This window comes from Budorcas taxicolor, chromosome 16, assembly GCF_023091745.1.
Source record: "Budorcas taxicolor isolate Tak-1 chromosome 16, Takin1.1, whole genome shotgun sequence".
NCBI classification, from domain to species: domain Eukaryota; kingdom Metazoa; phylum Chordata; class Mammalia; order Artiodactyla; family Bovidae; genus Budorcas; species Budorcas taxicolor.
Genome location: NC_068925.1, coordinates 76,952,451 through 76,965,584, shown reverse-complemented (window position 1 = coordinate 76,965,584; position 13,134 = coordinate 76,952,451). Strand labels below are relative to the sequence as shown.

Genomic DNA, 13,134 nt, shown 5'->3' with positions numbered 1-13,134 from the left:
GGAACTCCACATTCAGATGTGTATAACTTTCCTTTTCTCCTTTGTCTTTAGCTTCTCTGCTCAGCTATTTGTAAGGCCTCCTCAGACAACCATTTCACCTTTTTGCATTTCTTTTTCTTGGAGATGGCCTTGATCACTGTCTCCTGTACAATGTCACAAACCTCCATCCATAGTTCTTCAGGCAGTCTATCAGATCTAATCCCTTCAATCTATTTCTCACTTCCCCTATATAAACATAAGGGATTTGATTTAGGTTATACCTGAATGGTCTAGTGGTTTTCCCTACTTTCTTCAATTTGTCTGAATTTTACAATAAGGAGTTCATAATCTGAGCTACAGTTAGCTCCCAGTCTTGTTTTTGCTGAATGTATAGAGCTGCTCCATCTTTGGCTGCAAACAATATAACCAATCTGATTTTGATGTTAACCTTCTGGTGCTGTTCATGTGTAGAGTCTTCTCTTGTGTTGTTGGAAGCCAGTGTTTGCTATGACCAGTGGCAAAACTCTATTAGCCTTTGCTCTGCTTCATTTTGTACTCGAAGGCCAAACTTGCCTGTTACTCCAGGTATCTCTTGACTTTCTAATTTTGCATTCTAGTCTCCTGTGATGAAAAAGACATCTTTTTTGGTGTTAGTTCTAGGTCTTTTAGGTCTTCATAGAAGGGTTCAACTTCAGTTTCTTTGGCATGGTTGGGGCATAGATTTGGATTACTGTGATATTGAATGGTTTGCCTTGGAAACGAACAGAAATCATTCTGTCATTCTTGAGATTACACCCAAGTACTGCATTTCAGACTCTTGTTGACTATGATGGGTTGGTTCTCCTTGGATGGCAAACATCCTTCCATTAACCCGGCTTTTTATTTCTTTATGAAATGCTCAAGGAACACCCCCACCTTCCCAAGGTACAGATGTAGACAGCATGGGAGGAGGAGATATTACAGGACCCAAGTCATCTTTGCAGGTTGTGAACTCTGGGCCCACTCAGCCCAAAGCTGTTGGACACCACTGATTCAATAACAGAAGTTTGCTTATCACAACTAGTTTGGTTCTTTGGATTAGATTCCTGATGGCAAACTTCTTTGTAAAGGACCAGATACCAAATAGTTTAGACTTTGGAGGCCACACCATTTCTCCTGGAACTGTAGTGTAAAAGCAGTCACAGATAATGTGTAAATGAATGGGCTCATTTACTGTGTTCCAATAAATTTTTAGATGTATAAAATCTCAGACCCTCACAGTACCTGACAGCTATTTCTTGTTCATTAGATTTAATTAGCAAATATCAATATAATGGACTGGCAGAGCAGGCTGACTCTGCTGGAAAGTGAGGTTTGTGGAAAGAATTACAAGTTCTCAGCCTTTAAAACTTTATCCAAATTACTTTGCCATCAAAGGTCCATCTAGTCAATGCTATGGTTTTTCCAGTGGTCATGTATAGATGTGCAATACCAAAGAATGCTCAAACTACCGCACAATTGCACTCATCTCACACGCTAGTAAAGTAATGCTCAAAATTCTCCAAGCCAGGCTTCAGCAATACATGAACCGTGAACTTCCTGATGTTCAAGCTGGTTTTAGAAAAGGCAGAGGAACCAGAGATCAAATTGCCAACATCCGCTGGATCATCGAAAAAGCAGGAGAGTTCCAGAAAAACATCTATTTCTGCTTTATTGACTATGCCAAAGCCTTTGACTGTGTGGATCACAATAAATTGTGGACAATTCTGAAAGAGATGGGAATACCAGACCACCTAACCTGCCTCTTGAGAAATCTGTATGCAGTCCAGGAAGCAACAGTTAGAACTGGACATGGAACAACAGACTGGTTCCAAATAGGAAAAGGAGTACGTCAAGGCTGTATATTGTCACCTGCTTATGTAACTTCTATGCAGGGTACATCATGAAAAACACTGGGCTGGAAGAAGCACAAGCTGGAATCAAGATTGCTGGGAGAAATATCAATAACCTCAGATATGCAGATGACACCACCCTTATGGCAGAAAGTGAAGAGGACCTAAAAAGCCTCTTGATGAAAGTAAAAGAGGAGAGTGAAAAAGTTGGCTTAAAGCTCAACATTCAGAAAACGAAGATCATGGCATCTGGTCCCATCACTCCGTGGGAAATAGATGGGGAAACAGTGGAAACAGTGTCAGACTTTATTTTTGGGGGCTCCAAAATCACTTCAGATGGTGACTGCAGCCATGAAATTAAAAGACGCTTACTCCTTGGAAGAAAAGTTATGACCAACCTAGATAGCATATTGAAAAGCAGAGACATTACTTTGCTGACTAAGGTCCGTGTAGTCAAGGCTATGGTTTTTCCAGTAGTCATGTATGGATGTGAGAGTTGGACTGTGAAGAAGGCTGAGCACCGAAGAATTGATGCTTTTGAACTGTGGTGTTGGAGAAGACTCTTGAGAGTCCCTTGGACTGCAAGGAGATCCAACCAGTCCATTCTGAAGGAGATCAGCCCTGGGATTTCTTTGGAAGGAATGATGCTAAAGCTGAAACTCCAGTACTTTGGCCACCTCATGCGAAGAGTTGACTCATTGGAAAAGACTTTGATGCTGGGAGGGATCGGGGGCAGGAGGAGAAGGGGACGACTGAGGATGAGATGGCTGGATGGCATCACGGACTCAATGGACACTAGTCTGAGTGAACTCCGGGAGTTGGTGATGGACAGGGAGGCCTGGCGTGCTGCGATTCCTGGGGTCGCAAAGAGTCAGACACGACTGAGTGACTGAACTGAACTGATGTATGGATGTGAGAGTTGGACTATAAAGAAAGCTGAGCACTAAAGAATTGATGCTTTTGAACTGTGGTGTTGGAGAAGACTGTTGAGAGTCCCTTGGACTGCAAGGAGATCCAACCAGTCCATCCTAAGGAGATCAGTCCTGGGTGTTCATTGGAAGGACTGATGTTGAAGCTGAAACTCCAGTACTTTGGCCACCTGATGTGAAGAGCTGACTCATTGGAAAAGAACCTGATGCTGGGAAAGACTGAGGGCAGGAGGAGAAAGGGATGACAGAGAATGAGATGGTTGGATGGTGTCACCGACTCGATGAACATGGGTTTGGGTGGACTCCAGGAGTTGGTGATGGACAGGGAGGCCTGGCGTGCTGCGGTTCTTGGGGTCGCAGAGTTGGACACGACCGAGTGACTGAACTGAAGATACATTTTCACAGGGTTCCACTCTATCCTCTTAGCTAAGAGGCTGGCAGGGTTGGGTATTTTATTAGTGCTGCCACATTTACCAGAAGACGTGGGCTTGATCCTTGGCCATATGTTCCCTGAGACAACAGGAAGTGAGGGGCTTCTTCAGAGCTCCTATCCACACATTCCTGTTCTCAATATGTTCTTAGTGGTACCTTCATTTTCTTTTTCTCTATGTATTCTCTCTAGGGTGTCAGGTAAAACCGGATGACACTAAGCTTGGACAGTGTCCAGTGGATAATCTGAGGACCCAGGATGTTACCCCACCCTTTGGATTGTCATGGTGTGTTTCTTGCTAGTAAGAGTTTACCCCTGTGCTCCTCAATTATAAGCAACTCAATTCAGAATTCTACCTGAAGAGGCAATTTCCCAAGGCCATTGTTGTATCAGCCAAGGTCACTAAGGAAATAGTTGGCCCTCTCCAATTTACTGTAATTCAAGGAAGCTTAATAAAGGGACTGTTCACAAAGAGAGGTCTGGGTTGCAGGAAACAAGCAATAGGGTCTTATCATGGGCCTAGTGACACTGTGGTGTCCCCACACCCAGATCTCCAATAGGAGAGGGCATCTCTCCAGCTACTTGTGACTTTGATGTGGAGATGGAGCCAGCCCAAGGTGGTTGGGGTGGGGGGAGTACCCTGGCTTACCTCTTTGGCTAAAACAGACATCACAGAGTAAGAAACCTATGGATGCAGCAAATACAGAACACAGCCAGCATCTCACAGCCAACAGCAGGCTGGAAAAGGGTGAAGGGTGGAAGTGGAGGGCAAACAAAAAATATCCAGTATAGTTCATTTTGGGTTTTTAAAAATTGTGCATCAACAGCATTGCTTTATGAAGAGAAACCTGTGAGGGGAGAACATATAGAAACAAAATATGTTGCTATCATGTTAAAAAAGTTGAGACAAACATTTCAGTGACTTAAGCTTAACAGGGCCTATATTTGCAACGTTAATTTGATAAGTAACATTCACTGTACAAAATAATAAATATAAATTGTGTATTTAAAAGTTCTTGTCATTCATTTAAACATTTTGCTAAAAATGTATGTAGTAGCATTCTCCTTGTGCATCAGTCCTGAAGGATTTTTTAAGAAACCTCCATAAACACGTTTGATTAAATATCGTTGAGGTACCAGGGTTCAACATCAGGTCAAATGGGGTGTCAGTGATTACAATTTCCGATCTCACTTTGCTCATTTTGGTTTTCCACTCAGGGAGTTTTCTTTTCATGTATTCTGTGTGGCTGTAAGCACATCCACGGGTTATTTTTCAGTCCCTTCCTGTCTTTAGAGGCAGCGCGGGCAGCAGGGATAGCAAGAGGAGCCGAACCGCCGGTGCCCCTCCTGGCCTCGCCACTCCCAGCTGGCTGGACGCCGGCCTCGCTCTTCTGTGAATCACAAATAACGGTCCCTTCCCCCCAGGGTGGAAGCGAAGGCGAGATAAATACATGCAGGGCTTAACACAGCCCCTGGCAGGGAGTGACATGTAGGCTACAATCATTACTATCAGATATCTGCAATTAAAATGAAAACCGAGAAGTGATCTGTCGAGGGCCATGCCCATCAAGACCACCTTTTATGAATTACTAGGAATGTCGGGTTTTGTTTGTTTACCTGGTTTTGCTCCCAGAATCCCGAGGTAAGAACCCGCAGGTAAATTACTGAGCTGCTGCACCGACACCACGCACTGACATCAGGACGTCCACACTAACTGTACATTTAATTTTCATTTTCGTCATTTTCTCCCTTTTGGGCCCAGGAAGTGGCGGAGGGATCCCGGGCGAGTACATTGATCTCCCTCAAAGTACTGTGAGGGAATGACCGTGCCGGCAACCGCCAAGACAGCTGCATTTCCGGAGGAAGTGCTGTGACTTTCTTCGCTTCCACCAACCTGTTCACAAAACCGAAAGGTGTATTCCGAGCCTGAGCTCCACTCCTCAGAGGCAGCCGAGACCCAGCTACCATAGCCGTCTCCTCAGCGAGAGCTACCCGTCACCGTCGCCGCCACGTTTAAATAAGGCGCCGGCTTCTCATTGGCTGGCACTGCTGCGCACCGATTGGTCCCGCTTGAAGGTGGGCGGAACCTGGGGCGCCCATTGGTGGAGGCGGGAATTTTAAACGGGGCAAAACCTCTTCTCAGTTCGCTTCTCTCTCCAGTTTGAGTTTGTGCGTCCGGACGCCTTCCTGGGTCCTAGCAACTGGACAAGAAAGGGGGCGAGTTCTTTCTCGATCCCCACAGCTCCTTGAGGCGAGGCGGTGGGCGTTCTTGCGGAGGCCGCTTGGAGCAGCCGGGCGCACCCAGAGGCCTCGATGGCCACCTGGCAGCGGGGTCGCGGCTGCTGGGAGTGGAGCCCGCCGGAGCCGAGGCCGCGGGCGGGGCCGAGGGGTCCCCGCGCCGAGGAGGAGGCGGCGTCCCCGGCCGTCCTGTCCCTCAGCCACTTCTGCAGGTCGCCCTTCCTCTGCTTCGGGGACGTGCGCCTGGGAGCCTCGCGGACGCTGCCCCTGACCCTGGACAACCCCAACAAGGAGGCGGCCGCCGTGCGGCTGTCCCGCGGCCCCGCCGCCGAACGCGGCTTCACGATCTGGCCGAGCGCCTTCGTGCTGCAGGTAGGAGCGGGGTGCGGCCTCCCCGCCGCGCTCCGGGAGCCGGGCTCGGAAGGGGCAGGAGCGGACCTGAGTAAAAGCCGAGTGATTCATTCCCTCAGACGCTGGTGAGCCCCTGTCCCCGGGGCAAGAGGAGCCCGGGTGGGCGGGGACCCGGCGGTGACAGCGCCCGCGCCGGGCATCCTTCGGAGCACATTCCTGCCTTGACTTAGGGCCTCGAGCAGATTGGCAGTTCTAGAGGAGTGGATGGCACGTTTACAATTAATATTCGTATCTCTCATCTATTCATCCATCTATCCATTTTCCTGTCTGCATTTCAGATTGCCAGGAGTACTCTGATGAGAGTAGGGTTTTTTAATTGCTTTCTGTCAGTCATCTTAATATGCGCTTTAGTTTCTAAAGGGAAACTGGCTCCGTGGAGTGTCAGAGTAACTACTCTTCTGGTGAGCTTCGTTTTGGCCAAATAGCAACAAAATCAAAAACACTTTCTCAGGGGTGTTTTCAACAAGTATGCACACTTTATTATTTTAATCTTTTGTTTTTTCCTTTGCTGTAGTGTAGTTTTAATGGTGATTCAAATTTAATTTTGTGACTGCCGTTTTAAGGAGTTCCAGGGTAGCTTTTCTGCATTACATTGGGCACAGTCAAGCTCCCATTCCTGTCATCAAAATCTAGAGAATTTACATCCTTATTTGGACTGCAGTAGTCTTTCCATTGGTTAGAACCTTTGAAAGTGTGAGAAGAAAAAAAAAATTAGCTGAGAGTCCCACTCCTTGTCTAAATAACCGCTTCCTAAAGCAGTGATACATGGCTCTAAGCTGAGGTCCATTGACTTAAGCGCTTGTTCAGCTACAGTTAAGAACCTGCCCTTCCCCTCTAGTTTATAAATGTTTGCTTTTCTTTTTGTGGGAAAACAAATACTTGTTTTTTCTATCTACACTATACTTCTACTTATTCTTTTTTGTTTTGTGGGACTAACGTTTTTGAATTTTTTTTTTAGAATTATACTTTTATATTATAAAAGTTAACTGTTCTTTTAAACCATATGTTTGTGATGTTTTATGGTTTCTGCTTTAAAACAAAGCTTGTCTTTTATTACCTGTTGGTTTCCCTCAGCTTCAGGTTTGGGTGTGTTGATTCCACTCAACCACTAAGATAATACATACAAACATAATGTTTACCTTTTACAAATTGTTCTCAAGTCTGTTGCCTTATTTAATCCTTACAACAAACTCATGGAGTCATTATTTACATTAGAGGATAAGGCACCACTGTCAAAGGGTTTGTGTGCAGTGGATCAGAGTTAGGCAGCTCGGTTCAGTCTTCTGAGTCTCTATTTTCTCGTTTATTAGTTGGAAATAATGCCAGCTAAAGCTGTGCATGGTGCTCAAATGAGAGAAAGCTTCAAGCAAAGATCTTGACTGTATCCTGAATAAATGTTCCATTCTTAATTTTTAATGAGGAAATATGCTCAGAGGGTGGAAAACATTTACACATAGTTTTATTCTTGGCGATTGACACAGTTGGGATTCTCATCCAGGTCTTTAAATCCCGGACACTTTCACTTATATTGATTCAAAGACAGGAGGCATGGTTCCTTCCTAAAGACATATGTTAGGAGGATGAGGGGAAATTCTAAGAACAAGGAGAAGCTGCATCAGATAGGCACCAAGAAGGATGGGATGTTTTGAGGAGACTGGTGGTTCTAAATCTGAGGGCATCAGAATCACCTAAGGGTAAAATACTTGGGGCCACTCAGAATCTGATTCCATATTTGCAGAGGACAACTAGAATGTGCTTTTCTCAGAAGTTCCCAGGTGATGCCTCTGCTACTGGTCCGCATTTTGAAAAGCACAATAGTAGAAAATACCTAAGTGAACATCCCTTATCTAAAACACAGCCTTGGTGAATTAGCATGTCACCATACGCCTAAGCAGCATGTCTCTGAGATGCCTCAACCACTCACATCAGAGTTGTCTGGATTGCTTGTAATATGGGAGATTTCTGCTCATCACTCCACACTTGCTAATGCAAATCTCTGGGGTTATATACAGAAAACTGCATTTTAAACAAGATCTTTTTTATGCAGATGGCATCTCAAGAACCATGAGGTAAAGTGTTATACCTGCCAGAGAGTGACTTCACAGTTAGTGTAAAAATAGGTCTACAATACAATGTATCTAGGCCTGAAAAGGAATGAAGGACCAGAGACTCATTCAGGATACTTTTTGCAGAGCAGATTTATGGACAGCCCTTTTCAAGGAAAAAACTTTTTTTTTTTTTTTTTGGTGTACTTATCTATTTTTTTCCCATGATACATTAAAACCTGTATTTTTCATGCACCTACTTTTTGCCAGGTACTGTGTGAGACATTCAGCTTATAAAATTGAGAACAAAGGGAAAAAAAATTTAAATAATCGTTTGGGTTTCTCTTACTCTCCAAATGATGCTTTTTAAAATTTTGATAATACTGGTGTGCTAGAATCTGCCCATAACGGCTGTCATGTAGGGGGTGTGTCATTTGGGTCTGAGTCTTCATAATGATAGTCAGTTAAAATCACCACCTGCCACATTAAACGCTTCCCTTGTAGCTCAGTTGGTAAATAATCTGGCTGCATTGCAGGGGATCCAGGTTTGATTCCTGGGTTGGGAAGATCCCCTGGAGAAGGAAATGGCAACCCACTCTAGTATTCTTGCCTGGAGAATCCCATGGACAGAGGAACCTAGCAGGCTACAGTCCACGGGGTCTCAAGAGTCTGGACATGACTTAGCGACTAAACCACCCCCACCCTGAATGGAGTTCAGCTCTGTGTCCATCCTGGCTGCATGTTACCTCCTGGTGAGCTTTGAACAACCACAGGTACCAGGACCCTGCTTCAGCATCACTCCTAGGAGGACATGGGGAGGGCCAGGGCATCTTTACTTTCCACAAACCCCTCAAAGTGATTCCTGTAGCCAGGTGTGTGAAAAATTTAACTGGACGGTTTAACAGATTCATTGGTGCCAGTTATGGGAATATGAGCTTCTGTGACAGATGAGTAGAAACTAACACGAGGCCACTTGCACTTCTTTAATAAAATAAGCCATCTTTCTTCTGTCTGTAGTGAGTGTGATGCTATTTTGATCTGACTGGAAGACTTGGATGAACTGGCTTAACAGCAGCCCCAAACCTGACTCTTCCCTCCCTCTCTTCACCTCTGGGCTTCTGAGACTGTTCTGTTCATTGCACTTATGGCCACCAGGGGGCGAGCCAGATTCAGTTAATAACCACGTACCTTCCATTGTCACTGGCTACAACTATCATTTTCTGATTTGTCACTAATAAGGGAGTGTGTAAACAAAGACTGCAGAATCTTAGGACTTGAGGGAAATGACAAGTGATTTTGTTCACTGATTCCCAGCTTTTAAAGATTTCCTCCCCAAGGAGAGAAGCAGTACACATTTTAAATTGCTATCCTGACTTTCTATAGTCTCTCTTAGAATCCAGATAAAATAGTATCACTCTTATCTCAGACACTCGGCAATGCTTCTGTTCAAAAAGATTAACAGTGATGCATAGACTGCCATTCCTGAAGGTATTTAAAAGAAAATATATAACAGATCAGTTCCCTCATTTGTTTTGTTTGAGTTACTAAGAGGTTGAAAGCAAGGGGGAAATGGGTAGGGAATCCAAATGAAGACTTACCAAGGGGAAAAAGCAAAATGCTTCATGTTTTATCTCAGTTTTTACACCTCTGAGAGTATTTGTCTCCATAAAAAGTCAAGTTTTGTAGATAGACTATCACCATCACAGTCTGAAAAGCGGGTATCAGTCATCAATCCCTTTTAAGGGTCTCTCAGAACTGACTTGCTGTCAGTGCCTCAGTCTAGGGACTGTCACAGGTTAAAGAAGGACTTCCTCACGGGAGAGTGGATGGAGGGGAGAAGGCAGGAAAGAGGAAAGGGGAGGAACATTTTGAGCATCTTTTTTCCCGATGTACTCTCCTAGGTTACAGGATTAGGCCTTCAGTTAAGGATAAAAAGACTTGAACTTCATTTTGGTATGCCTTAAAGAAAACAGGCAAACAAGCAAAACAAAACCTCTGAAGCCAAATGTACACCTAAGTAATGTTTACAATGTTTAGACCTGCTAAAGAGGTTTCAGATATACAGAAGCCCTCTGCTTCTCTCTCCAGCGTCATGTATCACAGCTCATTTGCCTTCTCACTACTATTAAGCCACACTGGTCTTCTGTCTCTGGGGTTGTCCTACGAGGCAGCCCTAACTGTAACCCTAACCCTCTGGTTCCTGAGCTATGCATGTGCTGGTACCTTCTGAACTGCTTCTCCCTGACAGCTCAGTTGGCAAAGAATCCACCTGCAATATGGGAGGCCCCGGTTCAATTCCTGGGTTGGGACGAGCCCCTGGAGAAGGGATAGGCAACCCACTCCAGTGTTCTTGGGCTTCCCTTGTGCCTCAGCTGGTAAAGAATCCGCCTGCAGTGTGGGAGACCTGGGTTCAATACCTGGGTTGGAAAGCTCCCCTGGAGAAGGGAAAGGCTACCCACTCCAGTATTCTGGCCTGGAGAATTCCATGGACAGTCCATGGGGTCTCAAAGGGTCGGACACAACTAAGCTACTTTCACTTAGCTCTGTGTGTCCAGCTCATTCTTACACTTTGTTTTGGCTTAAATATTATAATTATTATAATCTCTGATTAGCCAGTTAGAAATTATGGTTTCCTTCACTGTTGCTGTGCCTCTCAACCTTTTTATGTTTCATTGATGACAGTACTGGGGACTTGTATTTTTGAACTTATCTTTTTACTTAGATTTTGTCATTTCTTTTATTGAGCAGAATATAGTGTCTATGAGACCAGAGGCCATGTGTGTTTTTCATTCACTCAGTAATTTTGTCACTTAAATATTTAACATACGCCCCCTCTGTGTCAGGTACTATGTATGCCATTAGGCATTCAATAACCATTTGTTCAATAGTTCCTTCTTTAGAAGGAACTCCCCCTTTTAAATTAAAAAAAAAAATTATGTATAAATTGAGAAGCAAGTAGTAAGAATTCACACTCCTGAATTTATCCTAAATAGACAATTTCATCTGAAACTCAGTGACAATGAAATTTGAAAGATAAGCCCATTAAGTATAAGCGGATCTCAGATATTGTGGGTTCTCATCCAGACCACTGCAACAGAATGAAAATCATAGAAAAATGAGTCACATGAATTTTTTGGTTTCCCAGTGCATATAAAATTTACGTATACACTATTCTGTAATTTTTTAAGTGTACTATAGCCTCATGTTGAAGAAGACGATATATGTATCTCAACTAAAAAGACTGCTACTAAAAGATACTAACAGTCAATTGAGCCTTCTGCAAACTATACCTGTTTTGTGGTTGTAAGGTCTGACCTTGATGTTGGTGGCTGCTGACTGGTCAGGGTGGTGGTTGCTGAAGGCTGGGGTGACTGTGCCAATTTCTTAATGTAAGACAGCAGTGAAGTATGCTGCACTGATTGGCTCTTCCTTTCACGAATAATTTCTCTGTAGCCTGCAGTACTGTTTCACCACGGCAGAACTTCTTTCAAAATGAAAAGTCTCTCCTCTTCAGCCTTGCTCTGTTTTCCCAACTAAGTTTATGTAATATTCTAAATCCTTTGTCATCATTCCAATAATCTCCACAGCCTCTTCACCAGGAGTAGATTCCACCTCAAGAAACCAGTCTCTTTGCTCATCCGTAGGAAACAACTTCCCATCCATTCAAGTTTTATCATGAAACTGCAGCTTTTCAGTCACATCCTGAGATACTTCTAAATCTGTTACTGAGTCCACACTTGTACTGCTCACTATGCAACAGGCTAATAATCCTAGAGATGAGCTGTTGGGGCAAGGAGTAGTGAAGTTATAGGGAAATTCAGCTGACCAAAAAGACAGTGGATCTTCATTTTTTTTTTTTTTTAAGAGGAGGGTATGTGGTTGGTTGGTAGAAACTTCTTGGTGTCAGAATCCTTTGTTCTTGCAGCTGTCCCTATAGGTCAGGTCATGATGTTCCCATAAACCCCTAACAGGACAAATGCTGTTCTCTGTTCTACAACTTTTTAATCTCTATCTTAATGGGAAAGTGTAACACTTAAAGGTCAGAGCCTTGAGAATGGGCTCTCCTGTATGTTTCAAGTTACCTGCAACATTCTTAACTTGTACAAAAGCAAAGGAATACAAAGTTTAAAGTAAAGAAACATCTACTGTGGAGTGGGATTTATTCTTCCCTCTTAAAATTCAAGTTTTCTTGTTATTTCTACGACATCTGCACCTTTGCTGAAGTCTTTAACCCTCAAAGTCATTCTGGAAGACTGAAATCAACTTCTTCCAGATCCCTGTTGATGTTGACATTTTGACCTCTTCTCATGAATCATGAATGTTTTTAATGGCATCCAGAATGGTGGATCACTTTCAGAAGGTTTTTAATTTACCTTTCCCAGATCCATTAGAAGAAGCACTCTTCATGGTGGCTATAGCCTCATGAAATGTATTTCTTAAGATTTGAAAATTGAAATTACTCCCTGTTTCTCTGGGCTGCAGAATTCGTAAAGCTTCCTGAACCTTGATTACGTCATCTATAAAACATGCGTCATGACAGTATCTGCTTCCTAGGGATGTGAGATTCAGAATAGTTATGTTAGATACCTGAAACTAGGCCTAGAGTATCAATAATGGTGCTATGGACTTTAGAGAAGCTTATGAGGAGCAAAGAATTTAGCTGATCATCTTTACATTTCTTTCTGAAAATGTCTTTCTCATATAAGGTATTTATATTTGAAATGGAAGTTCTGTACATAGTCTAAAGAAGTGGAAATAATGTGATTAAATTTTTAAAAACCACTGAACTAAAATAAAGTGATTCGTAGACTCTCTGTTCCACTGCTTTCATATACAATTAAGAGGTTATTATAATTTTATTTTGTTGTGAACTTTGTTATTACTGGTAGCCTTTTTCCTTAGAATGAAATGAGGTAGGATAGGAAGATATATTTGACTTGTTAAATGTTGGTGAGTAACAATTATTAATCCTCTACTGTATTCTCTCTATTGATGATGGGGGTGTTAGTTGCTCAGTTGTTTCCAACTCTGCAACCCCACGGACCACCGGTCTCCTCTGTTGATGGGATTCTCCAGGCAAGAATACTGGAGTGTGTTGCCATGTCCTTCTCCAAGGGATCCTCCTTACCCAGGGATTGAACCTGGGTCTCCTGCATTGCAGGCAGGTTCTTTACTGTCTGAGCCACCAGGGAAGCCCCATTTGTATATAATATAGAATACGTTTGTGTTGT

The 13,134-nt window shown here is 43.5% G+C and overlaps 1 protein-coding gene across 1 annotated transcript in view; it reads left to right on the top strand.

Annotated features, from left to right (window-relative positions):
* Nucleotides 1-5,522: 5,522 nt before the first annotated feature.
* ASPM (assembly factor for spindle microtubules) overlaps nt 5,523-13,134 on the top strand; it is a 61,385-nt gene continuing 53,773 nt past the window's right edge. Inside the window, exon 1 of the mRNA XM_052654073.1 lies at nt 5,523-5,819. Coding sequence (XP_052510033.1) covers nt 5,523-5,819 — 297 coding nt within the window. The remainder of the gene's footprint in view (nt 5,820-13,134) is intronic.